The sequence below is a fragment of the Ascidia mentula genome, chromosome 3 (genome assembly GCF_947561715.1).
Source record: "Ascidia mentula chromosome 3, kaAscMent1.1, whole genome shotgun sequence".
In the NCBI taxonomy this organism is placed as follows: Eukaryota; Metazoa; Chordata; class Ascidiacea; order Phlebobranchia; family Ascidiidae; genus Ascidia; species Ascidia mentula.
The window spans coordinates 8,828,646-8,856,416 of record NC_138568.1 but is presented as its reverse complement, the minus strand read 5'-3'; the positions used below and the strand labels follow the sequence as shown (position 1 = coordinate 8,856,416).

Sequence of the window (27,771 nt, the reverse complement as noted above, 5' to 3'; positions counted from 1 at the left end):
ACATATCGGTGAACGCCACACGTATTGGTGTTTTGTCATTATTGTGTGATGATGATTAACGCTACAGCCTTACTTCACTAACTAAACAGTTCTCAACGGCTGGGAAATTGCTTCTGTTTTCGGGGACATGCATACAGTGCCTGACGCGTGATAGACGGTATAATACCAATAATTATCCAGGATAAAGTGCTGTTACGTTTATGTCCAGTACACACGCGTTTAAAGGTTTGTCAGGTTGAGGTTTGAAGCTTACCTTGCGCGTTTTGGTAATTTAACCATCTACCCTCTGTATACGAGTCAATAATTTCCTCTCCTTGTGAGTTAGAACAGTAGAAAAGCTTTTTGTTCGTTGTGTGGAGTGTCGTTTATGAGCTGTTTAACTATTAGTACACACGCTGTCTGACTGTAAGGACAACGTAAAATAGTTTCAATAACACATTAAAAGGACAATGGAACAAGTAAAAATTCATGCAACTGTAAAGGTGAGTATTCGTTTGGGAGATTTAGTGTAGATCAAATATATTCCTTATTGCAATACAGGGAGAAACAGATTTTCAGATCACAATTTATAAATGCGGCGACGAATTAAAAACCGTGCGAATTGACAACAAGGCGAAGAGCGATGTTGAGGTGGAAACAGAGACAGCAAGCAAATTGGTTGGTAAGTAATGTTTCAGTGAGCATAGCGAAATGATGTAAATGCTAAAAAAAACAGTTTGATTCATTTGTTACAGCAAAGCTTTTCGTAAGCAAGCACACTTTGAGCAATTACATGTTGTTGATTGTTAACTACAAATTATTTAGTAACCCTAGCATTTAAACCAGATAAGTCGTCAATGATGGCTGACCTTTATGTTTTGTAAGATGTTTGTTATCGCAATTTCATTAGGTTTATCAGTGATTACTTTAAATGTTCCTAGCCTCATAGTATCCACGATTGGATTACCAATATGTAACGAAGCTTGTCCTAAAATGCCCAATGATTTATTAGTGTGACTAATATTCAAACGCAATATACATGAACCAACTTTACCTGGCCACGCATTATATAGAATGTCATAATTAGTCACAGAAGGTGTCCGTCCAGGGTTATTAAAGGGTCGCTTGTGTTGTGAATAGCAAGCGACAGGTCAATATTTCACTTGTGTTTAATCCTGATCTTAGGTAGTTGTGTTTCCACATCCTTTGCGATCGATGATGAAAGTTTTCCGTCACATTCCGGCCATGAGGACGATCAGACAATTTCAACAGGCAACATTTCCCTTGACGGAGAATTTACTTACAATATGAACCACCCCAATCGGGGCTTGTTTGTAGTTTTCAATCATCAGGTTAGTTGCACTTCTGCATTTTCCTTTCCAGTATAAAACTCACGTCAATTATGTTTATAATAGAACTTTGACAAGTGTCTGGAAATGCCAGAAAGAAAAGGAACGAATATAGACAAATCTTCGCTCGAAATTGTGGCAAAGTATTTGGGTTTTAACTTCAAGGTTCACGATGACTGCACGAGACGTGAAATTATCGACCACATAGATTATTGTGAGTAAAATGGGTAAAAGTAAAACTAACATGCAGTATTTGACGATAGTGTACTTAATACTGACGATGCTATTCTCTGAAAACGAATAATTACATGTTTGTATTTCTATAGTTTCCACGTGCTATTTAATAAATAGAGATAATAATGAAGGAGTAAATACGCGGTCATTGTTTCCACATATTAGGTAATCAAATTTATTTGGTGAATGAGGATGATCTCGAAATCGAACCAACTATTCCATCCTGTGTTAACTTTGTAGTCTTATATTCCACTTGCTTTTAGATGCGAATAATGTGGATCATTCCGATAATGACTGTTTCGTTTGCGTCATCTTGTCACACGGAGTCTTCAATGACCGCTTGTGCGGCTACGACATGGAATACGATCTAAACATGATAACAGAACCGTTTCAGGCCGACAAGTGCACTTCTTTGGCTGGAAAGCCAAAACTTTTTTTCACACAGGTGGATCGATATAAAAACAAATAACATTTGCGTGAGTACCGATTTCAGACGCGCGCGTTTTCTTGTTTAGGCATGCAGAGGACAAAAATTTATGGAAGGTGTAATCGTAGAAGGAGATGCATGCCGTCAGGATCAGCCAGATTCCCAATCTTTTCAGAAACAAAGTGACCTGATTTCTATTCCGGTTGCAGCTGATTTCCTATTTGCCCATGCAACTCCAGCGAGTAAGTTTAAGACTTGAGTCTTTATATAAATTCGCTTTAGTATGAAAAAGCTATGTCCAGACTACTATGCGTGGAGAAACAGCGGTTGTGGATCAATTTTTATTCAAGTGCTGTGTGATTGCTTGCTCAAATTTGGAAGAGACTGGGATTTGTTAAGGGTAATGGTGTATTAACGTAATTATCCATAAGTGTGGTTTACGAATAAAGTACGATTGTGTTTTTCAGCTGTTGACTTTGGTTACCAATCGAGTGGCTCTGGAATTTTCATCCAGAAATATCAACGAAATATTCAACAAAAAGAAACAAATTCCATCCATGATTTCCCAATTGAGGGGAAGGATTGTGTTTACGTCCAAACATTCCAATGATTACTAAAAATGTAAAGATTGCGATAACACAGTAGCTGATTCACATTTTATATACATACCATCGTCGATTGAAAAATTTTTATTTTTATTTAGTTACATAGCTGAAAAAAGGCAAAAACCTGTGATATAGTGTTTCGAGTGTCAAGTGAAATAATTTAAATTCGAGGTTGCAATCGATCAAATCATGTTTGGATTTTTGCGTTAAGTATCACCGCTGTTTAACTTTGAAAACGTAGTTGTGAATTATGTAACATTTTGTAAACGTTTATATAACTCTGCCAATAAAGTTTATTAGCAAATAGTAGGTCTATTTAAGCAAGTGAAAACACAGGATTGGGTTGCTTGTAAGTTCAGAAACACAATGTACAACAAAAACCGCTTCGAAATTAGAACCAAAATTTAGGTCAAAATGAGGGTTTGTGGTCCTTGTGAAAAACCTACTCTCTCGTGTTGATAAGCTCAATCTGCTAGAGAGGTTATCTTGGTGCTACCTTTTAGCGTTCTCTTTGTACGAGCATTTGACTTTCTCCTTTTTGTGAGCTAGCACAGCAAACAAATACCAGTATTGGTGTGTATAGTGTTGTTTACATGCTGTTAAACTATGGAGGAAATGAGAACAACTTGTGCAAAGTAAGTTTTTTCAAACTGCGGTTGAAGCAATAATACACTATTGGGAAATACATAATTTAATAAATATGTTCATTTTACAGTATGTCTGATTCGAACAAATTAAAATAAATCCAAACAGCTATAAAAAGTCGTATGTTTGCACAAAGAAAACAAACTTGGTTTCGAACAAATACCTTTAACGTCGAACACGAGCTGGACTCACAAAGGAAAGTAGTTGCAAGTACAGGCAATCGCAATGGAACAAGTAAAAATACAAGCTAATGTCAAGGTGAATATGTAGTTTGGAGATTTTGTACTCACCAATTACATCGCTGTTTACAATATAGGGAGAAGCAGATTTTCAGATCACGGTATTCAAAACTGGGAACGAGGTTGATGTAAAAACGGTGCGAATAGACAACAAGGCCGACATTCCTGTTGCAGTAGTCGAAGCAGAAACAGCTAGCAAGTCGGTTGGTAAGTAAGAGTTATTAGTGGGTAGGCTATAGGAGAAAATGTATGGCAGTGATGTTAGTTGAGCTGTTTTGTATCGCGTTTGATAATTTGTGGTATTGATTTTAATTAGTTAAGGCTGACTGTGTGGATGCTTCCAATTCCATTCCCAACAATTCTCAACCAAGTGGTGAACCGCAAACCCAGTTTATCCCGTTTCAACTAACTATTCTGTTATATTCTGCAACGGTTGTATCTGTTTTCTGTTAAATTGGGGGCGACTGATTGTTCTGACGCTTCTAACGATTTCCGACAAGGGTCGTATCTTTTCACACTCATTTGTCACTTTCTTTCCTCACGTATACAGCTGCATTTGTTAGCTGAACACATATTATCTTTTTCTGACCTGTGTTGTTAATCTTATATTTTTATCAGACTGTGTTGACGCTGGTTATGATTGCCAACAATCCTCTGCACAAGTTAGAGACGAGGGAGACGATGAAGAAAGTGATCTTCCAAAGGCCATTCTGCCTGTCGGAGAGTTGATTTACGATATGAACCATCGTAGAAGAGGCCTGTTCGTTGTGTTCAATCACGAAGTTAATATTGTGTTATTCTAAATGCATTTTAACTTCTAAATATTAATTTTTTTTGGTGTTTGGAACAGAAATACGAAACGTTTCTCAACCTTCCGGAGAGGAAAGGAACACACATTGACAAGACATCCCTCAAAACAGTGGCCAATTTTTTAGGATTTGATTTCAAAGTACATGATGATCTCGAGAGGAAGTCTTTACTTCGCCAAATCGACGAGTGTAAGCATAATCAAACTAATAATGAAGGAAATGTCCTGACCATGAGTCAGCAACCTTTTAAGCAAAGTTTGCTTTGCGTAGCAGCACGTTGCTAGTACAGGTATTTACATTAAATATCAACTAGCAAAGCAATTGGCGTGCCATCCATCACCACAGTTGAGTATTTTTTTAGATGGAAAAATGGATCATTCCAACAGCGACTGTTTTGTTTGTGTAATCTTGTCGCATGGGACTACAAATGACCGTCTTTACGCCTACGATGATCACTACGAATTAAAGCGGATTACAGATCAATTTAAGGGAGACAAGTGTCCTTCTCTGGCTATGAAACCAAAACTTTTTATCACACAGGTAATTTGGAAAGAAAAAAAGAACTTTTCACAACTTTAAATATTTATTTAGGCATGTAGAGGTCAAACACTGGACGAAGGCGTAACTATCAAAGAATCCATGTGCTATGGTCAAGATCAACCAGACGCTGGCCTAACGGATGATAAGCAAAAGGATGATGAGAACATTTCTATCCCTGTTGCAGCTGATTTCCTATTTGCTCATGCAACACCAGCAGGTACGTCTCGACCTAGTCAGCGATTTGCTTTGTGCAGAGTTTTTGTTTGTGCTATGAAAGTGTTTTGCGTTACTGGTTTATGCCACGATGATTAATAACTTTCTTATGACAGTAAGTGGGCTACAAAATCACTCTTTTCTAGACTATTACGCGTGGCGAAATTCTTCGAACGGATCTATCTTCATTCAAGTGTTGTGCGATTGCTTGATCAAGTTCGGAAGGCAGTGGGATTTGCTCAGGGTAAGAAACTGTAAATTATTGTAACGGACATTGGTAACGGTCTCGTTCTTTCGAAAGGTTTTGACTTTGGTTACAAATCGTGTGGCTCAGGAATTCGCATCCAACACTGGGAAGAAAAAGTCTGATGCAATGAAACAAATGCCCTCCATTATTTCCCAGCTAAGAGGCAAAGTGGTGTTTACTCCAAAGATTCGCAATTATTAGTATTTAAATGAGCAGTGCAAATGATGGAATCCACTTTCCTATCACGAAATGGATTGAAGATATTTTCCACATTGCATCTCCTCAATTTTGCTCTTGATCTTTTCTTGTGACTGTATAAATTGTTTTGAAGATTTTTCCGAATAGTTGTTGGTGTCTACACCAGATATTTCCATACCGTTTCGCCTTAATTTTTCTTAGTTTTTTTTTGTATAGGACAGACCAACATACATATCATAGTGTTCATCTTTAATTGAATGTATATTATTTTATTCGTCGCACTGTTCAAAACAGACTTTGAACTAACTCGAAACTCTGGCAATCATAAACCCGGTTTCGTTCACGCGGTTTTCGAAAGGTTGGTTCACGTCACGACCATGGTATGACGCTTCCAACCGTGGGTATTAATTAATCCTTGATTTCCAAACCCTTGTGCAGTTATAAATACACGAAAAAGCAAACGTGTGACGATGGTGGTTTGGTGGTTGAAAGTAACATTTATGCGGTGTAAACCACGTGACAAGATCGTAATACTGTATATTTTGTACGAATTCTTCTTTATCGTTGTTAATAAAAGAAGGCTGTTTACTGTACCGGAAAACTTGTGCTTTCCTGATATAATGAACGCAAGAATTTGGAAATTTTCCGTTAAGCCAAAAAGATAGCAATTTTTGACCCAAAATAGTATATCACATTCTGGACAAAGTTTGCAACTGTTAATCCCATACATTTGAACCATGGGAAAGGTGTCAGGTTAAAAATATTTTTTTTTTAATTTTCTGAGGCAGGATTTTTGATAGATAGCTTTCATTTAGGCATGTTAAAATCATAAAACAGACGATGTCACGAGTCTGTGACGCTTAACAGGGGAAAGGAAAACTTTGGGTTTTGTTATGAACAACTTTGTCAAAGTCTAACAACACAAGTATGGAATTTTGAACGTAATACATCCGAACAGGAAATACCTTAAAAGCCCTTCATTTACATATACTGTAAACGTAATATTACATCACACAATTTCGCTACGAAAAAATCAGACATCGAAGTGAAATGAAAATTCACTTCTTTCGTCATACTCCGGTGTTTTTAAACACTCTTTACAGAATGCAGTAGTAGAGTTATGGTTTGTAAAATGAAGTGTATGTTACTACCACAAAACAATTCGCTTACTAATGCAAAACAATTCTGTGCAAACATGTATTATGTATTCATATAACGTGGTAGAACGAAAGCGGAACTAACGGTTATGCGCACACAACTGTACGATAATGTACCTTTGAACATGGCTGTACCTTGCCAACAGCAATCTTGGTGTAGTTTTGGTTCCATTTAATCAGAGTTTTGGGCTAAACCCAGCTGTATAACCGCCGTTTGAGAAAAATTTTAAAATCCTTTTCAAGACTAGCATTAGGTTTATGAAGTGAACTTGTCTTGAAAATCCTGATATGATTTAATCGATTCTAATATAAAACTTAACGGTTGTTGTTCATTTGTGTAGCAATGCTCGATTCAAAAATATTTCGCATTTTTGGCAATATGACAGACAGACGTTTGAAATCCGGCAGTCTTCACTTTCACAATTTACATTGTATTTTCGAGATCATTTATTTGTTGTTAATCATAAAAACGTTTTCAGGAAATTACAATTTTACTCATAAGTTAAGAAATACTCGACGGAATTTGCCCCCTTTCTTTCCAAGGTGCAATTCCTGAGCAAATCGAATTATGTCCAGAGTCAATTCCTGCAAAATGCGATCGACCAAAGAATCAAACCATTACCTCAAAAAATCCCTTTTTTCCATATTGTACCAAGCAACACACTGCTGTTTAAAAAAATTTGATTCGCAACCACCATATCTCAACCCATTCTATTCCCATCCATGTGAACGGGAGTTTCCAAACCTCCCATACAGTGAATTTGTTTGGTTAAAACAGGAATATTGGTACGGGAACTGAATCTGCGCGTTACCCAACGAAACTGGAGGCATTTCTCCTTACGCGTTATACGTCTACGTGCACCAATTTGGGTACAGACTATGTCATACAGTTCCTATCGCAATAATCCTTTTCAAAGCATTGGAATTTGATTTAACCGGTTTGTAAACCAGGGACCAAACAAATAGGTTTACGATTCTCTCGAACAATGGTCTTAAGTCTATCCAAAATTCAAAAATATTAAACCTAAGTGCATACAAACCTTTGGCTTATTATTTTGGTGCGTACCAAATCGGCGATTCAATTCAGTCCAATAATGTCCAATACAATGTACGGAGTGATGAGTGTTAAGTCGTTCAGTCGAAATTGGGCAAAAAGTCCCCCGCCATTGTGTTTCGAAATGGCGGTGTCATGACGTCGCGGACATGTGACTCTCGCCCACGCCTGAATAAACGTCGTGGCTTACCCAGCAACCCCTATTCCACTATAGCTGTTCCGAAATAACTCACTCACTTTTTCGCAGCTCGTATGTGTGCAGTCATTTAGCTGCTCAGCAAACTAGGGATTAATAATTAGCTCAAGCGTTGATAAGTGCATTTTATAGCTTGGGCGTGCACGGCTAGTCAGACAACCGTGGGAACGAAACTAGGTATTTAGTGCGGAACTTTCGAGTCATTTCAAATCACTCGGATCGTGTCACGAGTAAAGGTGCACCTTGCTGGTATCAAAGACGTTACTTCGACTTTTATGTTGGTGGACCCAGGAGAAAACGAGGCAATGACATCAGCAGTAAACGGATGCCAGGTAAAATAACCCATGTGGCTTTATATAAATAATTTCATGGTCACTGAAACACGTATGGAAGTGGTGTAGAGTGTGTATGTTGAGTAGAAGCAGTGAAATATGCAGTGCAAAAGTAGTTTTGTTCTATATTTGGCTTAATACAACTAACTGTGCCTGATTAAATAGCTTAACTTACATTATCGAGGCAGAAAATGTACAAGTAAACCCTTTGTTCTTCAGGCGAGTCCAAATACAATGTTCAATTTTGTTTTGAAGGTTACGCCTACGCATTTTCGACGACATGAAGTCCCACACCAAAACGGAGGTAACAACTGCTTAGCATAACTATGATCTAATATCACGAAAAAAAAAGGATAAACAATGTTGCACATAGCGGTGCTAGAGAATGTTGCATGTCGTATATTAGCCTGTGTGTGCGACAACGCCCAATATTTACAGACAAACAATACGTGAGTTTCTTTTTAACGTGTCAACTGTACAAACACACAGAATCCTGCTCAATACGATAAAGCCCATTCAAACTGTTTGCTATGTTCTTCAGCGGGCGAGGACTGCGTCGACGCGGGCCCTGTTCCTCAGCCAAGATCTTTCTTTCCGACATCAACTCGCAACCCCAAGCCAAGTAGGCGCTCCGGTGCTGTGGTGGAAAAACCACTCGACGAAAGCTACACATACAATATGAGACACGCCAAACGTGGCCATTTCGTTGTGTTTAATCACAAGGTAATAAGGGTCGATTTATGGTACAATAAACGTAATTGCTTGAACGTAGCGCCAGACGGATTTAGGGTGTGATTTACGATTTCTATAGTTCAGGGTTAAATGCACGCACTGTACAAATGGGATAGCAAGGAAACAAATCATGTATTTGGAAATTGGACCTCATGAACGTAACTTACAATTTATGCATTTTTTTGCGCAAAATGTAATCATACGCTTCCAATAAGAATTCAGATATGTCGAATATATCACAAAAACAATTTTGCCTCAAAACCCAAACTGTACTTGATTGTTGGCACTGTACATGTGCTTGAGAACACTTTTCGCACTTGAGTATTCGTTGATTCATGATTGCTTGACATGGAGATGTACATTTACGGAATATATATTATATGATGCCATGAAGATATACGTAAGAGCGAAAACTGAGTTTTTCTCGCTAAAAAGGCGGGCGTCAAGTTTTTGAATTTATCACTAATCTATTGAAAAACATTACCAGTCGTTCAGTGGCGGATCGTCCCCGCGACCTGGCACAGAAAAAGACGAAGTTCAAATTGACGAAGCGGCACGACGCTTGGGTTTTGAGACAGTGGACGTATTTCACGACCTTTCCAAAGCTGAAATATTTAATGTCCTTGAAAAATGTAAGTCCCACATATGTTTAAATCGAGTCTCGTGTATAGTACTGATTTTTTTGTACGACAAATGAGCCAATAATGGCCAGTGAGCTGCAGACAGTTGTACACACTATTTCGACCTTCCGGTTCTCATCAGTGCAAGTTTTGTGTCAATGTGGTCTTGTCGGCTAACTTATCAAAGAGAAAATATTCCACTTTGTGGTGACTTTGATGTTGACGTTAATTCTTTAGGCTCCGAAAAAGCTAGTTAGCTGACAGACCGTTGTCAGTCACCAGCTCTCCGGGTGAGACTTTAATACATCGTATAGGCTACCTGTGTGCAAAAGCTGTCACACAAATAAATTAGTGAAAAACTAATGCCACGAATAACAGCAAGATGTCTAGGAACATTCTGATGAAAGTTGTATCTAGTCTTTTTGAATCCATTTTTTCAATGCATTTGAGAATGTCGCAATAAGTTTTTTACATATAAAAGTCGCTTTTTGTGATGTGTGATAGAAAAGGTGTATTGTTGTCAGATGCTAACGACGATCATACCCACCACGATTGCTTTGCCTGTGCGATCTTAACACATGGCGAAGAAAACGACGTTCTTTGGGCGAAAGACAGAAAATACGAACTAAAAGATATCACAAGACTATTCGGGGCGGATATCTGCCCTACTTTGGCTGGCAAACCGAAAATGTTTTTTATACAAGTATGAACTAATTGATGTAAAAATTTGAAATATGAACAAAGTATAAATCATTTTTATACATTGATTAACTAACTGATAAACTGCAAGCAGACCATTTTTAATCGATATCGTTGTTAAGTAATAATTATCCTTTGATATTGATCGCATATATAATGCACTTATAGGATTTTTGTAGCTTTCACCTTGTACAACCAATTAACAACGAACAAACTAACTGTTTAAACCGAAAACTATTTGTAACAGGCTTGCAGGGGCTCAAAGTTTGATAATGGTGCCCGCCTGTATGACGTTGTTGACAGTGCTTTAACGGACCACACCGAGAGCTGTAATCCTTTAACCATACCGGTAGAATCCGACTTTCTGATTGCACATTCAACTGCTCCAGGTAAAATATTAGAATATTAAAAATAATGTGAAATGTGGTAATGTATCGATTAATTTCTTTATGTTCTGTCGTGTTTTAGATTATTATTCGTGGAGAAACAGGGCAAATGGTTCCATTTATATGCAAGTGCTGAGCCAATGCTTTCATGAGTTTGGATCCCATTTGGAAATAATGCAGGTGGTTAGATGCATGTCCACAATTTACACTAACCAACATACTGAGTGATCCTTTTTTCCACATACTTTTTAATGTTAAAAGTAGAGCGTTGACCAATTGCCTCTTTATACATGGAGAATTACGCATTAAAATAATATTATTCAATCATTGCCAACTTTATTTTTTTATTTTTTATATTTGTTTTAACTTCAATTTTACCCATAAAATAACTAACTAATGTTTACCAAGATTCTTACTCGAGTCAATCGGCGCGTTGCCCGCCAGTACGAGTCACACACGAAGGACAAGTCGATGAACGGCAAAAAGCAAATTCCCTCAGTAACAACCCGCCTCACGGCAGAGGTGTATTTCACTGACAAGTACCAGAAGCTGACCACTGTTTGAATAACTTAACTTCATACCTTTTGGCTTAACAAAACTTTTACAAATAGTGCACATAGACGTTAAACGTAGTCATTAATGTACAGTGTCAAATTATTTTACTAAAACTTAATTTCAGTTGCAAATGTACTTACAAAACATTATCATTTTTTTTATTGTGGCATTTAATGCAATCATTTTTACCAACATTCTGTGCATAGTGATAACCTATAACTTAAAGAATTTTTCTTTTGATGTTTGATATGTTTACATCAGATAGTTCCATGTTTTGTAAAATTGTGTTTTTGCTGTGTTTCGCTACTCTATACGTCTTCTTGTGCAATTTTGATGCTTGTTGATAATGCATTGCTTCAGAGCAGTAGTTTTCAACTGGATGTCCGTAAAGCGTTGTTATGGAGTGAAGAGGCAACTTCAGAATATTCACCCTACGGGATTGCTAAACCGCTATTTTAGAACAGCAATTCAGCCTAAGCATGCAAAATAACAGAAACACGTTATAACCTTGTTCTAAAACACATTTTTCACCAGAACAAGCGTCTGAGTAGGATCAGAATTTTTGAAAAAACCTAAAGCGGTGAGCAACTACTTTGACATTACCCAAACTCCAACAAAAAGATTGAACTGTGTAGTATAAAGACTTTGCCCATTCAGAAGGACATCTATAGTCACTGCTTATATATGATTTTAAGTGTCAAGGAATGTTAAGTTGTGTGTGAACTATAAAGGTTTATTCAGACCACCTCCCATAAAGCTGGCAGTAATCAGATGGATACCAATTATGGCAATACTTCGACGGCACTTGCAAGAGTCTCGTGGAAAGACAAATTCATTGGCTAATTGCCTGATTGTTTGCCCTAAACTGTTGCTCTTCACGAGTCAGAGAGAAGCATTTTCAACCGATTAATCAGTTTACCAATTCAGGTCTCTGCAAACAAATAACAACACAACAAATATTTGATTTTGAAAGCCTTGCAAAAATGCAAACACGCAACCGAAATTAATTTGACCTATAACGAGTGGCGAGATATTAAGGGTCTGACGGCATACCGCAAAGATCTAATATTTTGTTTGACATAAAGTTACACACAAAACTCGCACATTTACGCATGTTTTTCAATTGCCACAACAATACCGGAGTGTAAAGGTTTTCTACAGTAAGATGCATCTTCCAAAAAAATAGTTTTAGCATAAAGTCATGTATTCAGAAAAGTGGACAAGTGCTCAAATCGCCCATGTACGCACGTTTTTCAACCGCTACAGCAATACCGGAGTATAAGGTTTTTCGCTGTATAATGGAGCCGGGCGGCCAAGGTGGATAAGAAAAATACAGAGGTGAGATGAAAACAAAAATAGAAACAAATGTGCAAAAAACAAAACGAGCATTGCCGTACAAACACACTACAGGCAGCCACGTGACTTTGCTGTAGCAGTGACATAAGAAGTAAACAAAATTGGCAATGTTACACAATTAAAGTTGAAGCTTACCTACGCTCTAACATTTTTACACACACAAAAAAGGTAATTTTAATGGCTTATGCTTATGGTTTGGGCTTGCAAAATTCTGTTACTTTTTTACACTAGTCCAAGTGCATGATTTCGATAATTCACAAGATAACATCGATATTAATTTATCAGATTCAGCCACACAATTACGAAACTTGCAACAAAGAACTTGTGAATTTCAGTGCGACGTGAGCCTGCAAAATAAAACAAAGATTAAAATATTACGCTTAACTGAACATAATTCGCCATCTATGTTTAGCTCTGGAGTCCAGGACAATTTTGAGAGTGCGATTATTCAAAATTTTATACAATCGCAGTGGCAAAAACACAAACTGTGGCAAAAAACACATTTTACCGTTTTCCGGATTTCTCAAAGGCTGTGAGTTTGTGATGATGAAAGTAGGAGACTTGGAGAGCGGAATGGTATCGGTTTGTTTGATCGATGGGTCTCTCTCTGGCTTGCTCTGTCCTTCTTCCTCTTCTTCCTCTTCCTCCTCTCCTTTCTCTTCCTCCTCATTGACTTGTTGGTCTTTTGTTTGAACAATCGACCTTCTATAAAATATTATGCTGCTTAGTGGCTGTTTAGTGTTTAGTTGCTGTTTAATTTTTAAGACTTTACCTGCTGATGATCTGAGATTGCGAAGAGCCGGAACGTGAGTTGACGCAACCTGTCGTGCAACGAGTATTTGCAACTCCTTGAACACAAATAACAACTTCGCACTGCAAAAACAAACATAATTCTTCATACCAAATAGTTCAAATTCAAGCAACTGTGTATTTGTCTGGGAACAACCGCGGAAATGTTAATCGAAACATTATGACTTTGTTAGAAAATTCGTGCAAGGCTGCAGAGTATCGGCGTATCCCCCACAATACACTTTTATGCAGATGTACATCAATACCAAAATCGTCACATCTGTCGTGTTATCAATTTGCGCGAAAGAGTCGTTGAACCGAAAAGTCAAAATGCTGAAAAAGTTGCTTTTCACGGAGGTAGACGGATGAAGCAACATCGTAGAGTCTTGCAGGCATCTGCAACATTTGTGTAGAATGAAAGATGCGATTTACAGATTACCATGTAACATCTACCCGCCAGCTATCATGGGATATGAAATCCCGTCCACAGCAGGCTCAGGGTGTGCGGTACAGCTTTGCGTGAACAACTCAATATCGGTATCCGTGCTTTCCGCGCTCAGACCGAAGTAGATTCTATCTGTGATATTATACTGGCGAGGGTAATCAGCCGGACCAAACGGACTCTGTTCGTTTATAAATATTATTTCGGTTTTAATTTTTTTATTTTCGGTTGATTGTGCTAAAACTATTATTTAAATTTGGCAATAACTAATCGTAAATGAGGTATCGTGTATTAATATAAATGTAACATTTGCGTAAATGTTATTAGTTAAATGTGCCCGTCAAAATTTTTGAGTATTTTTACTGAATTTTGGAACATGAAAGCTTGCTGTCGATACCATCAGGGTTAAAGAACAATAAAACAGTAAATACATCTTCCTTTCACAAAACAATGCCAGTAAGTTCTTACTTGAAAGTTATAGTCTGGGTAAAAGTCAAACGCCAATTGAATCTCTGCGAAGCCCTCCTCCAATACTATGGTAACAGAGGAATCCTGGGGATCGAACACACCAGAAACATTTTGGTATTTCTCGACTGTGCAGAGAAAATCGATGAAAAACCAATGACCACGGCTAATGACACTGCTGGAAATCTTTTCAATCCACATTTTTATCGTGTTTTTGTACACCACCTCGTCGGGGCGTTCCTGCACACAAATGAATTGTTGAGTGTAAAAAACTTTGAGACTGCAATAAACGAGCGACAGCTAAGATGCTGGACATAGCATACGTTTCGAACGCAACCATACTCATCATCATTCAGAAGTAGCACTGATTACGAACACAGCTATATTTAAACGTCTGGTTAGTATGTCCTACATCTTATTTTATTTTTAAATTACAATGTTGGTGGAACCTGCTTCTGTTGTTTTGCTTCAATATAATTTAGACTGAACATGGAGAAATAAAGTGTTTTTTTATTTAGTAGTTTTAAGTAGTAAACTTTGTAACCCCTTACTATTCTTTCAGTGCCACAATCGTTCAAACTGAAGTCGAAACTGTGATGTGTATCATTTGTAGCAACTCTGCATTCCACCGCAATTAGGTTCATGTTGTTGGGGTCAAAGTCTCCGATTCCAATCATTCCAGCAACAGCACATTTTTCTACATCTACTGCCATTCTTCCATTAGTACAACGTCTATACATCTTAGCTTTGAAAAAAGCATGAAGTTTAAACAAGGGCCGCTATTTTGCAATACGGTAAATGATTATAAAAGCCCAGAATTGCAATGTGAGCCCATCTTGAAAAAGCCAAGTACTTACGAACACACTGACGTTGATCTTCCAATAGTTCCCAACAGGAATGATAACATTCACAATGATATCCAATTGTATCTTGCACACACCTGTCGCTGCACCCGCCGTTTTTAATCGTACAAGGAAACTGTCCTGTGGTTACAGGGTTAAATCGGTTCGACGAAACTTTACATAAGCGTTTTCTCCCTTACCTTGGCCCACTGTAAGTGTAATACACCTTAGATCAGAAGCAATCCAGATATTATTTCTGCGGATCACATTAATAAATTGTATGACGATTTTCCACATAAAATGTTGTTATGGTGTTGTTTGCAATATATTGCATACTTACCCTGTAACTTCTATAGCTTCAAAACAAAGAGAGTTTGGTCCGGTGTGTTTCCTGCCTGGTCTCCATGTCAGTGTGACGCCGAAGTCGGAACCATTGGCACGAAAAACGTTTGAGCGAACCACGTCAGTTGGACCGATCAAACCGAAGCGGGAGATGCTGCAAAAAAGACAAACTGGAAATATGAAGAATCCTAAATTTTGACTCAGTGGTACAGATGAGTATTGCGGCTTGGTCTCGCCTGTAAGGTGATCGTAACTGTGTGTCCCACGGTAACGGACATAACCTGATTGGCTGGAGGTGTTGGATCAACGAAAATAGGTTTATCATTGCAGGTGAAATTCGTCGTCGGTGCTGCAGCAACTGTAAATACATTGGAGGCTAATTTATTCTATTTAATTTTTTTTTTGCATATGACAACTTCGTAAATTAGTTGCAAGTAAAGTAACGGCTTCTGTATATGGTGGGGTTTAGTATTTTTAATTAAAATAAAGTAATTGCAGTCAATTAGCACATGCATGTTGCAATCACACATTTCTAAAAATTTGCAGAAACATTTGTGTCATTGACTTCACCTATCACAATAAACTGCAAAGAACTGAAACTTTTAGCTGTTGTTTGGTTTTCATTTGTCCGGTCTTCTATAATTAGAGCTACAGGATATTTTCCTTGAATTGCGGTTCCAGCGTATTGAAGACGACAAGGATTCTGTAAAGCATGTGAGCATCACAGCAACGTTTATAAAATGTACCTCTATTTAAACTCAAATTAATAAACCCATTGTGTCAAACGCAAGTAGTTACTGAGAGTAATAATTTAGCGTGTTTGGCACCTCAGGAACCTTATAGTTGTTGGACAGACAACAATATCATTTACATTACAGGAATTAACTAAATGCAATTGTTGAAGCAAATATTGTGCCGTTACTGTGTATCACGAAACACAGTCAAATTTTCACAGTGATGAATACATATAGTTTTAAAAGCATTACCTTTATTGTCCTTTAGAAACACTTTGCAGTAAACTGAACCTATTTAATTTCTAAGTTATAGAAATGCAAAACTCAGGTGTGACCACCCAAAAAATGTTGTACCATTTCAGAACGTTTTTGACTTACCCCTACGAGGCTGAGATGGGGATAATTCATGTTTATTATGCTGCCACCTTCCAGTGTCCCCGCCGCAAAACGACATGACACATAGTCACCGTCTTCATCCATAGTTTGGACTAATACAGACGACCCACATCCTACAAAAAACCTAAACATTTGCACAATTTTATTATATCATATGAATTTGTTTAAAATGTTTACGTAGAGTAATATTGGCTATACGTATGTGTAATTTCTCCATGACGCTGTGTTGCTTTAACATCAACTATTACAATAAATTGCACACATATTTTTTCCGAATGAAAACTTACTTAACAACAGGTGGTAACAGAGCAGTTGGAGCTGAGTTAATTTTTCCGTTTGTGCTCACACTCAAATTAAAGAAGTATGGCAAGCTGAATGAACGCACTGAATGCGTAAACCCCGACAAGCTATTGATCCATAGGTTTCCAGTGATTCTGACAACATGCAGCAAAATTATATAAACTAGTAAGCTGTTAAAATCCACCGATTCGGGAATTTATCAAAATTGATTTGTTTTTAGTCCGATGAAGTTACAGTATAATTGGTATAACTAATATACGAAAACATTGAAATGTCCATTGTGTAAATGTAAAATATCTGCACATTGGAGTGGCACGAAAAAAGAAATAAACCTCATAGTGCAGCTTTCCGTGGTCCCTAGTACTGAGTATTGAACCAACTGGGTTGTTCCCCAATCCTCTTCTGGACCGGTATCGGCACATACGCGTTCAAAGAAAGTGACAGGAGCCGTGGTGACATCTGCCGATGCTGAGTAACAGGTTGGTGTCCATTGCTCAAAGGGACACGAACGAAGTTTAATGTGATAGAGTATAGTGGCTTTGACCTGGAAATAAAAATGAATGAAAGAATAGTTGTTGTTTAACTAACAACGCCCCAGATTGGGCCACACTTAAATACCGCTAGCTTAAATATAAATTGTAGTCTGAACAAAAAAACTCCGCGGAACAAAATACAGATAACAAACAAAACGGCATGGGCACCAATAAAACCATGACGGTTATTACATAGCAACCAGTGGTCTTTACAACACATAATTTTAGTTTAAGCAAAGTTGTTATCTCCAACGGTACAAAGTAACGTGCATAGTATACCCATACTGGCCATTAAGCGAAATATTTAACCACTAAACGCATCTGTCTTTTGTAGTTGGTCTACTGTACACCCCGTTTGCAGCCTAAATGCAGGGGTAGCCAGCAATATACATGTAAGCAGTGACGATCGCAGGCAAGATAACCCTCCAATACAACACAATTTTACCAAATTACCAAAAAAGTTTCCTAGTGCAGGATAAACCGGATAGAAATCGTAACAATATGTAAACCACTTTCTTCTTTTGGGATCAAGCTCTGCGGCCCAGATGAACTAGACTTGCGGGCTAATTCGCTGGCCGTAATGCCGTGTCCTCCTGTCAGGTCTATGGTCTGTCACCACGCAACTGTTTATGTAACTGTTCCTACTGTGCTTTTATTTATGGCACGATTTGCGTCTGACGATTGCATCTAAAAGCAAAATCGACTTTATGCATTTGCAACCGGATTATATGTTTGTTCATATGTAGGGCTGCGTTAAACCTATGTAGATAATAGTTTATCGCACGCATTACAATTTTCCCGCAACTTTGAGAGCTGAATTAGTAATTACTTACTGTGACAGTGCCGTTCCCGTAATTTTCGTGCACTCTCCAAGTGGAAGATCCTCCTTGTATGTGACTGGGTCTCACTTGCAGAATTAATACGCCGAACACAAGAAGCTTTAATACATCCATTGCAATCCAATGCAGCAAAATCACAGTACGGGCGCTTAGTCACCAAGTCGTTCTGTCGGGTCTCGCAACCAGCACAAAACTTAACTGAATAAAAATAGAAAAAGATCCACCTCAAATTAGAAACAGAATCGATAAACGCAGAAACAAACTTGCCCCACGTATGTGGTAAGTGGTTGTACGCTCTTGTGATTGTGACATTGTCATTCGAAAGAAATGACTCTCGACCATATATCAAATTTCCTTCTTTTGTCGGAAGCGCCGCAAAGCAAGATACTGTGTTGTGCGCAACCATTGTACTGCTAAAGCTTTGTCGAATGTTTGTGATATGGGCATAATTGTAATATTATGATAGGCATCGACACATCCCCCGCACGGTTTGTGAAAAGATCTACGAAACTTTAGTGATACCGAAGTTTCGCCAAAACAAAGAATTTCGACCCTAGGCAGTCTGTAGCGCCTGCAGCTGTACGTCATTTAAAGGTTACGCTCCAAATACCATTCGACAGACGTGTGCGAAGTTTCAGTTTCGTTTTTTTTTCTGCGAACAAAGTATGTCGCAACATTTGTAATCTGATCGTGTGTAACAGGCAACCTTTGTCAGAACTAACAGTCTGTATAGCTGTATCGCAGGCAGGCGTCACCATCGATGTGAAACCGAAATCAAGGACGACTGAAAAGGAATGTGGTTTATATTCCATGATGCAATTTAGAGAAATTTCACCGTAATGACCTTCGTGGTTGGGATGTGAGAATGGGAAACGTATGATGTTGGAAAAATCGTGATAGGCCTGCACGTAACGCTGTTTGAGCTGTAACGTATTATAAATGAAATCCATGCTTCAAAAAAAATACAAAATAGAACGCCCAGTCACAAACGGACAAACCTCAGAAATATAAACATTTCACAGCACCTCCGGATGCATGGCATATGCATTCCTGGCGTGCTGTCGTATAATTTCGTAAAATTGGAATCGAACAATATTTTTTAATTGGTGTTTCAACGGCACGAAGTTATCGGTTGACGTCATACTCCTGTGATTTGAAATTGTCAGCACACTACTCGTTTTACGTGTTGTATTATGGTGACTGGTATGCGGTACGTGTTGCCTTAAACTTCGGTAATCAGGATATGATTTGATCGATAAGGAGTATACAATGCAGTTATTTTTAGGCCAGTAATGGTTTAAATGTTTCAATAGAATATCGATAAAAATAACCTCAACTAAACTCATCCTAGACATCTTTGTAATATTTAAAATGATTATTTTGCAGCGTGCGTTTTCGTCTGTTAGGTACAGATACATATAAATTGGCGACAATAATGGTTGAACAGTTATTGAAGTAATGTCCAACCCGCCCGCGGGCTGCATGCGCCTTCTGATTGCTCAAATGTCGCAATACTGTCATGTCCATAAAAGAAGAAAAAATATGTTGCCAGTAATAATGTACTTTATGACACCATAATTAACGAAACTTAAGTATCGCAATGGAAGTTTAAGTTACTCTCCGTAAACTTAGAAATACAAGGGAAATGCGACAAACTAACTTCCTCATTAAAACAGTGATTGAATTGCGTCTTTGTGTTACTCACCGATAAAGATAAATTGTATATTGTTATTTTCTTTGCAGCTCTCTTTGAAAAGGCATCACCAACTGGGGCCCAACATCCCATTTCGGTGAACACCGCTGATTTAGAGCAATTGCGACCTAAAAATTTTTGCATGTGGTGTTCTGATTTAGGTAGATATCCCTGCTTAACCGCTTAATCGTACACCAAACCATGTTTCAATCACATGTTTATTTTTTAAGTTCTGCAAAAACTCATATATGAGGTTTACGTCAAGCCCGAGCAGCACTTTTATAGTACCGCGACCGAGGCGACATCTTGCGGTAAATAAAACAAACAACATATAGCTTCTGTAATTTTTTAATCAAGTCGGGTATGTGCGCAGATTTACACGATCGTTTTATTCAACAATAACGAACGTGGCGGTACGCGTTCTCTGACAATTCTAAGTTTGTTGACGGATCTTCATACGGTTTGGATTAACGTTTCGGTTTGTTGGCAAAGTCCAATGCCAGTTACGTTACTCCACTTTCTTCTTCCCATTATCAACTATGCCGGTAATTTTTCACCACAACTAAAACATTTTAATATCTTGTACTTTCGAGACCCTTCTTTAGCAACTGTCTAACTGTTTACAAAGTCATTATATACCAAAGCCGTTATATTTAAGGTAACGCGGACTGAAAGTTACGTAACTCCCAGTCATTAACACACTTTTCACTTGAAAATTAAGGCCCATTGTCGCTCCTAGGCAAAAATAACTTTTGTTTATCCACAACCGCTCTTGTAGAGACTTAAACGGCGAAACACAGATGAGGTAATCCACACCAACCCGTTGAAATGAATACGTGTGACGGTTCTTTCTGCTCATTTTTACAAGTGAAACAAACAGAAAATAAACAAACCAATTTAGACGTATCGTTTGATAACCTAGACCAGAAAAAAACACTTCCTTAGCTCTCGCCTCCCACCTAATGTTACCCAGATAGCTTTCTTGCAACTTATTTATGAACAATTAACGTGTTTCATCAGTACAACAATAGAGCTCAAATTGATCCACACCGAGACTACCACCTTCCAGAAAAGCTACATCAAGAAAAGAGTCGATACGTTTCAGTGTTATTTACAACTATCATGTTTATTTTGTGTTCTAAAGACCGAAATTCATTGGCAAAAAATCAACATATATACACAAATAAACGTTATAAGCAATAGAGACGATAATTTTTTTAGTGAGCTGCAGACAGGACCACTGTTTAGACCTATGATAGGTTTCATAAGCCTTCTAGTTTTTGGTTACATTGGAAAGCTATTTAGCTGTCTGCAGTTTACTAAAAACAAATCGTTATTTTAGTGATTTAAATGCTGTTATGATTTTCCATTATAAAAAAGCTTGATCAAATAGCGCAGGTCATGTACAAAGCAAAAAGAATTACAATTGCGAAAGATAATTATTGTGTTTAATTCATCAGACTCCACCACACATAGATGGATATTGCGAATAAGATTTTCTGAAATTCAGCGCCACGTGAGCCTGCAAAATACAAAATTCATGATATTTGATGCCGTGCACATTTCCCATGTAACCAAAAAAAGGGAGAGCAATATTTTTTTGTGCGAGTACACAGAAAACTGTGATTACCGTCCTGTTCCGTCATTGCACGTCAAGCATATGACACGTAAAAATCAAACATGTTAATAATCAAACTAAGAAATGTTCATAACTTTAAAACATTTGTGGCGAAAAAAGTAGCTTGATACGACGACTGGTTTCTGAGATACAGCTGATCAAAGTCGCACTTTTGCCGCTGCGAACGAAATCGTGCGAAAGCGAGATATTGTTGCGTGACGTCATAGAAGGTGCTTCGGTCGAGCGCGAGTGCTGGCAGCAAGCCTTATGCGTAGGAATGGAAAACATTGTAAAACTGATTTAAGCATAATATTGCATTAAACAGGGGACAAAAAGTGAACAATTGCAATAAACGGATTTTGATGTTAATTTAAGCTGAAGACAGATGGCCGCTGTTCGACCTATTATGTCTTATTTAGTTGTGTAATAATAAAACAGTTACTGGGACAGGGTGTTCTTGTTGTTACAGCATTTATGATCGCTAACGTGATACATGAACTTTTGAAAACACGACAGAGACAAACCATTAGTTTAGCATTGTCGTTTGTCCACTCACAGTTATGTCGTTTCTGCTTGACCCTATGGTCTTCCGTTAATTAGGGACAAATAAGCCTTCGATTCGTGACGTCACAATGCCAAATTTTTGTGTGATGCAAAACCCTGTCCTGACCTTTGAGGTAACGTAATCTGTGGATTCTCCTATGTTTGAAACTATTCGATATCTGCAAAAACAGGCGCCTTCTCCTATCTAAACAATGCATTTTTTCGACGCAACCGCCTTATGTGATGTCCTTTTCTCCTCAGCGCAAAATGTTTAGGATTTTTGGTCGCCGTTACTTTTCGTGCAGTTTTCTACATTTTTTAGTTGACATAGAACCGTAAAACTTTGGATATATGTTTGTTGTAGATGTACCTTTAGTTTTACGCAAAGTTGTCATGGCCATGTCATATGCACTTTAAAACGCGAAACAAAATAAAAACAAAAAATTACCGTTTTCCGGATTGCCCAAATTTTCAACTTGACGATTTCTGATGGTGAAAGGTGGAGACTTGGCGAGCGGAATGGTATCGGTTTGTTTGATCGATGGATCTCTCTCTGGCTTGCTCTGTCCTTCTTCCTCTTCCTCCTCATTGACTTGTTGGACTTTTGCTGGAACAATCGACCTTCTATAAAATATTTTGCTGTTTAATGGCTGTTTAGTGTTTAATGACTGTTTATTTTACTACTTGACTTTACCTCCAGATGGTGCGTGATTGCGAAGAGCCGGAACGTGAATTGACGCAACCTCTCGAGCAACGAGTATTGGCAACTCCTTGAACACAAACAACAACTTCGCACTGCAACAGCACGAAAAATTTTTAAAACACAAAGTTTGGAAATGATGTATTGTGTACTGTTGTGCCATCCACTTAATTAAGCAGTTCTGAATAACGTTGCTTTATAATAAAGCCTGAAAACCATATTCACTTTCGTCGTGTTTGTACAGCTTTATTGTTTAGCAATTTTCTCGCAAACTTTATTGTTGAACAACCAATACATTGCACTGATGAGACCTTATATAGGTCGACATAGTGGCCATCGGTACGAAGCTTCTACAATTTCTTGTTGAAGTTCGCATACTTTAACCATACTAAATACAGTATCGCCATACTTATTCCCCACTCAATATATTTCCTGTTACAAGTTATACCGAAATTGTCACGTCTGTCGTGTTGTCAATGTTCTCGTGGGTGTCGTTAAACCGAAAAGCCACAATGCTAAAAAAGTTGCGTTTCGCAGAGGAAGCCGGATGAATCAACATCGTAGGGTCTTGCAGACAACTGCGAAATTTGTGGAATATTAAAAGCGTTTTGACGTATTACCGTAAAACACCTACCCGTCCACTACCATGGGGTAGGAAATTCCTGCCACTGGAGGTTCTGGGAGCGCCGTACAACTTTCAGTAAACAGCTCAATATCGGTATCTGTGCTTTCGGCGTGCAGACCAAAGTAGATTCTCTCATCGCTGTCATATTGGCGAGGGTAATCAGCAGGCCCGAACGGACTCTAATATTTTAATTATAAGAGTTATATTTCAATTGCTATTTTTTTTGGTAAAAGTAAAGTCGTTTTTTATAAAATATTGATAATATATTGATAGCAGTACGAAATCGGTTCACTATATGCTCGTCAAAACCAGAATGAGGCAGAATTTTGTTTCATTCTTTTTTACCGGTAAAGCAACTGAGGTTCTTACTTGAAAATTAAAGTCTGGATAAAAGTCAAACGCCATCTGAATCTCTGCGAATCCTTCTTCAAAAACTATGGTAATAGTGGAAGTGTCCTGGGGATCAAAAACACCAGAAACATTTTGGTATTTTTGCACGGAGCATATGAAATCGATGTACAACCAATCACCGCGTGTAATAACACTACTGGAACTCTTTTCAATCCACATTTTCAACGTGTTTTTGTGCACCAGCTCATCGGGTCGTTCCTGCGCGTAACATATGATCATGTTTCCGCATTGAAACTATCGATCTATTTTTGTCCTAATATTGCGCAAGGAAAATGCAGCAAGTACTCTTCTTAAACTCCTTACTAATCTTTCTGTGCCGCAGTTACTCAAACCGAAGTTGAAACTGTGATGAGTGTTGTTTCCATAATCTCTGCATTCCGCCAAAGTTGTGTCTATGTTTTCAGGATCAAAGTCACCGATTCCAATCTTTCCATCCACTGCACATTTCTCTACGGTAATTGCCATTCTGCCACGAGCGCATGTTCTGTACATTTTGGCTACAAAAATAGTAAATTGCTATAATTACCACGGGAAAATACGAAATATTTATGCTTTATAAACATAAAAGGACAGTTGTTATTCAAAATTAAGATGTTTTCCTATCTGTTTCGTAAAATGTTGGCCGTGTGACGCTGATTTTTGATTGAATAAAAGGTGTATCCTTATCTTTCTGTAGTTGACAGTAGTCAGTATTCGACATCATAAAAGTTGTTGTAAGTCGGTTAGATAGATGTGCGTGTGGAAGAGTATAACATATATTTTAAAGCTTACAGGTAAAAATCAATTTATACCAAAAGACTAGTAGATACTGCAATATTGCAATGTCTGAGCAGAGGGGACAATCGCATCCCTAAAAAGGTAGTCACTTACGAGCACATCGGCGTTGATCTTCCAAAAGTACCCAACAAAGGTGGCCGCATTCGCAGTGATATCCAATCGCATCTTGTATACACCTGTCGCTACATCCGCCGTTGTCGATTGCACAAGGATTCCGCTCTGTGGATACAGAGAAAAATGTTTGCTCAAGCTTCACACTACAGTTATCTGTTACCTTCACCCACTACCAACGTAATGCACCTTTGCTCAGAAGCAATCCAGTTATTGATTCTGCAATGGAATAGTTACAAGTTAAAACGAGATTTACGATTTTTGGTATTGTTGTTTTGTCATAAATACCCTTTAAGTTCTATAGCTTCAAAGCAAAAGTAATTTGGTCCTCTATCTTTCTCGCCCGGATACCATGACAGGGAGATACTGAATTCGGTGTTGGTATTACTGACACGAAAAACGTCTGATCGATTCAGATTCGTTGGCCCGATTAAACCAAACCGGCTTATGCTGCAAAAGAGCACATTTCACCCATTTGCGCAATTTTTAAATTGATGAAAGTATGTTACCTATATGTGTAGTGGCTTGATCTGGCCTGTAAAGTGATTGTAACTGCTTGTCCTTCGGAAACGGAGATGACCTGATCGGCTGGAGGCGTTGGATCAACGAAAATAGGTTTCTCATTACAGGAGAAATTCGCCGTTGGTGCTGATGCCACTGTAAAGGTAAATTTTTTATAGGCTGTTCTCAGCTTTTTTGGCGCCAATCCCCGTTGTTTTACATTTAGGAGCCAAAAAACGATTTACCATCCACAAGCAGTGGTTCCGGTTTAAACACGGTGTTATTGTCTGAATTGATTAATTTGCAAATAGTATTATTATACAATAAACGTCTGCGTTTTTAATAGTACCTTCCACAACAAACTGCAGAGAACTGTAACTATTAACGGCTGTTTGGTTGTCTGCCGGATGATCTTCTACAATAAGAGCCACAGGGTACCTTCCTTGAATTGCCGTACCAGCGTATTGCAGACGACAGGGATTCTAAGTAGAAAAAGTATATTCGCATGTATTTCAGAGGGTTTGGAGGACGCTTGATTTGTATATTCGTATTACCGGTACTTTTTTTATTTATGTAAATGCGGTAGTAAAAAGTAAGTAAAATATTACAGTTTTGTGAAACACTCTGCAATAGAGCAATAGGTTTCTTCTCAAAAACTAATCTGTAACTTACTCGATATAGTGTGAGATGAGGATAACTCATGCTTATTACGTCGCCTCCCTCCAGCAAGCTCTCTGCAAAGCGACATGACACGATGTCACCGTCCTCGTCCATGGTGGGAATTAATAACGACGACGCACATCCCATGAAAAACCTTGATGTTTTTTTTTTCAATTCAGTCGTTTTCGGCATGGCATAAAAGTGCATAGATTTTATTTTAGCCGACATTTTAAATAGCGTAGCAATTCAACCTCCACACAAAACACGTTAAAACGCGTAAAACGCAATTGCGTTAGCATCGCGATGACAGGAAGTTGCGATCCATTTCTTCCAAATTTATTTGTATGTGTTAAATCAGCTGCTCTTTTTATGTTATAACAAACGAATAATTCAAGGGAATACTTTAAGAGATGACACATAGGAGACATTCTTAAAACCAACATTTGTCGAATTTTGAAAACTTACTTTACAACAGGTGGAATAATAGCAACAGGAGCTGAATTAACCTTTCCGTTATTGTTCACACGTAGATCAACAAAGTAAGGCAAGCTTAATATACTATTGGCTGAACGAGTGTACCCTGACAAACCGCCGATCCAAGCAACCGAATAAATCCTGGCAAAATACAGCGTTTTTAAAACATAAAACTTATACATACAATCGTACTTGCCCTTCTACAATTGCATGAAAACAATCGCGTCTTCTAAATGAAAATAGGTTAGTGCATTTTAAAGGCAAGATCTATATACCTTTACATGGGTCAAAGTAAAATTTGGAAATTATGTTTTTATTTGGCAACCATTTCCATATTTTTGACACGTTTGCTCTACAGACTCTGGCGGAAAGGAAAAGATGCTTGGATTTTGTTTAGTTGGCGTCAAATTTTTTAGGCGAATTTATGTCAAATAAACGCCTTACCTCATAAAACAGGCGTCTGTGCTCTTATGTACTGCATATTGCACCAACTGAGTCGTGGTCCAATATTGCTCTGAACTGTTATCACCACATGAGTGATCGAACGAAGTAAAATGGGATATGGGTGTGGCGCCATCTGGTGTTAAATAACACCTTGGTGTCAATGATGCATAGGGACAAGATGAAGTTCTTATGTTGTACGACAGAGTCGTTTTAACCTAAAAAATAGAATAGTTAAAGCCCGAACGCAGGAATCATTCGTTTACCTACATGACGTCATGAATGTTCAAAGTGATATTAAAATAAACTTTTGAAATAAAGCTTGCGATTTATTGGCTGTAATGATTATTGGGGTTTTAACATAGCGTAAGTATGCCACTGGAGGAAAGTAATAGAAGAAAAATTTAGATGCGACAAAATGATTAGATCAGGATCGTACATGTTTTTTGTGTTACACACACACACACACACACATGGTAAAGTGCAAACATGTTGTACGTAGCATTGTTACAGTATAATTTCTTACCATTACACTGCCGTTTCCAAAATTTTCGTGGACTCTCCAAGTGGCGGATCCTCCTTGCAGGTGACTGGTTCTGCCTTGCAGAATTAACATGCCAAAAACAAGAAGTTCCAAAACAAACATTGTAATGCAAAGCAGCAAACCGTATACAGGCTAGTCGATCTATGTGCTATATCTTGAGACATTTTTGACAATATATTGAAAAAAAAATCCTGGTTTACCCAAGTGAAATTGAATTTCGGTTATGAAACAAGTATTAAAAACGTAGATGAAAACTTTTTTGAAGCAAATGTAGAAAACAATAGCAAAAAAAAATCTTTTCGACAATAATGACAGTTATAATGTGCCTGACTTTCAACATGAATGACTTCGTAAACTACAAATTCAAAATGAAAAGTGAATTTGCCTCAAGTTTCGAGCGCTTACTTTGCTAATCCCAA

At 38.0% G+C, this 27,771-nt stretch overlaps 5 protein-coding genes across 5 annotated transcripts; 3 read left to right on the top strand and 2 right to left on the bottom strand.

Moving 5' to 3' along the window:
• The first annotated feature begins 385 nt into the window (after positions 1-385).
• On the top strand, positions 386-2,606 carry LOC145895519 (caspase-3-like). Its single transcript, XM_082984324.1, has 8 exons — positions 386-482; positions 541-661; positions 1,165-1,331; positions 1,395-1,542; positions 1,826-2,007; positions 2,078-2,231; positions 2,292-2,389; positions 2,457-2,606. The coding sequence occupies exons 1-8, from the start codon at positions 450-452 to the stop codon at positions 2,604-2,606; spliced, it is 1,053 nt and encodes a 350-aa protein (XP_082840450.1). The 5' UTR covers positions 386-449.
• Positions 2,607-3,461: 855 nt separating this feature from the next.
• Positions 3,462-5,488, top strand: LOC145895518 (caspase-6-like). Its single transcript, XM_082984323.1, has 8 exons — positions 3,462-3,497; positions 3,556-3,685; positions 4,097-4,260; positions 4,329-4,476; positions 4,649-4,827; positions 4,879-5,044; positions 5,187-5,284; positions 5,342-5,488. Exons 1-8 carry the CDS (start codon positions 3,465-3,467, stop codon positions 5,486-5,488), a joined length of 1,065 nt encoding a protein of 354 aa, XP_082840449.1. The 5' UTR covers positions 3,462-3,464.
• A 2,440-nt stretch (positions 5,489-7,928) lies between these two features.
• On the top strand, positions 7,929-11,538 carry LOC145895021 (caspase-7-like). Its single transcript, XM_082983762.1, has 8 exons — positions 7,929-8,224; positions 8,480-8,528; positions 8,766-8,947; positions 9,444-9,588; positions 10,101-10,279; positions 10,523-10,664; positions 10,744-10,841; positions 11,070-11,538. The coding sequence occupies exons 1-8, from the start codon at positions 8,168-8,170 to the stop codon at positions 11,223-11,225; spliced, it is 1,008 nt and encodes a 335-aa protein (XP_082839888.1). The 5' UTR covers positions 7,929-8,167; the 3' UTR covers positions 11,226-11,538.
• A 591-nt stretch (positions 11,539-12,129) lies between these two features.
• LOC145894374 (uncharacterized) lies at positions 12,130-20,076 on the bottom strand. The gene is made up of 17 exons (XM_082982938.1): positions 19,960-20,076; positions 18,249-18,452; positions 17,215-17,426; positions 16,870-17,016; positions 16,565-16,706; positions 16,023-16,155; positions 15,663-15,810; positions 15,451-15,606; positions 15,311-15,366; positions 15,126-15,251; positions 14,820-15,013; positions 14,272-14,508; positions 13,815-13,984; positions 13,628-13,757; positions 13,345-13,445; positions 13,081-13,277; positions 12,130-12,919 (listed from the first exon to the last, which is right to left on the bottom strand). The coding sequence occupies exons 2-17, from the start codon at positions 18,366-18,368 to the stop codon at positions 12,846-12,848; spliced, it is 2,343 nt and encodes a 780-aa protein (XP_082839064.1). The 5' UTR covers positions 18,369-18,452; positions 19,960-20,076; the 3' UTR covers positions 12,130-12,845.
• A 984-nt stretch (positions 20,077-21,060) lies between these two features.
• On the bottom strand, positions 21,061-27,503 carry LOC145894862 (uncharacterized). Its single transcript, XM_082983526.1, has 16 exons — positions 27,335-27,503; positions 26,812-27,026; positions 26,359-26,508; positions 25,906-26,047; positions 25,583-25,715; positions 25,242-25,389; positions 25,021-25,182; positions 24,896-24,951; positions 24,715-24,840; positions 24,148-24,341; positions 23,803-24,042; positions 23,443-23,612; positions 23,257-23,386; positions 22,803-22,903; positions 22,557-22,732; positions 21,061-21,469 (listed from the first exon to the last, which is right to left on the bottom strand). The coding sequence occupies exons 1-16, from the start codon at positions 27,452-27,454 to the stop codon at positions 21,396-21,398; spliced, it is 2,337 nt and encodes a 778-aa protein (XP_082839652.1). The 5' UTR covers positions 27,455-27,503; the 3' UTR covers positions 21,061-21,395.
• Between the last annotated feature and the right edge of the window lie 268 nt (positions 27,504-27,771).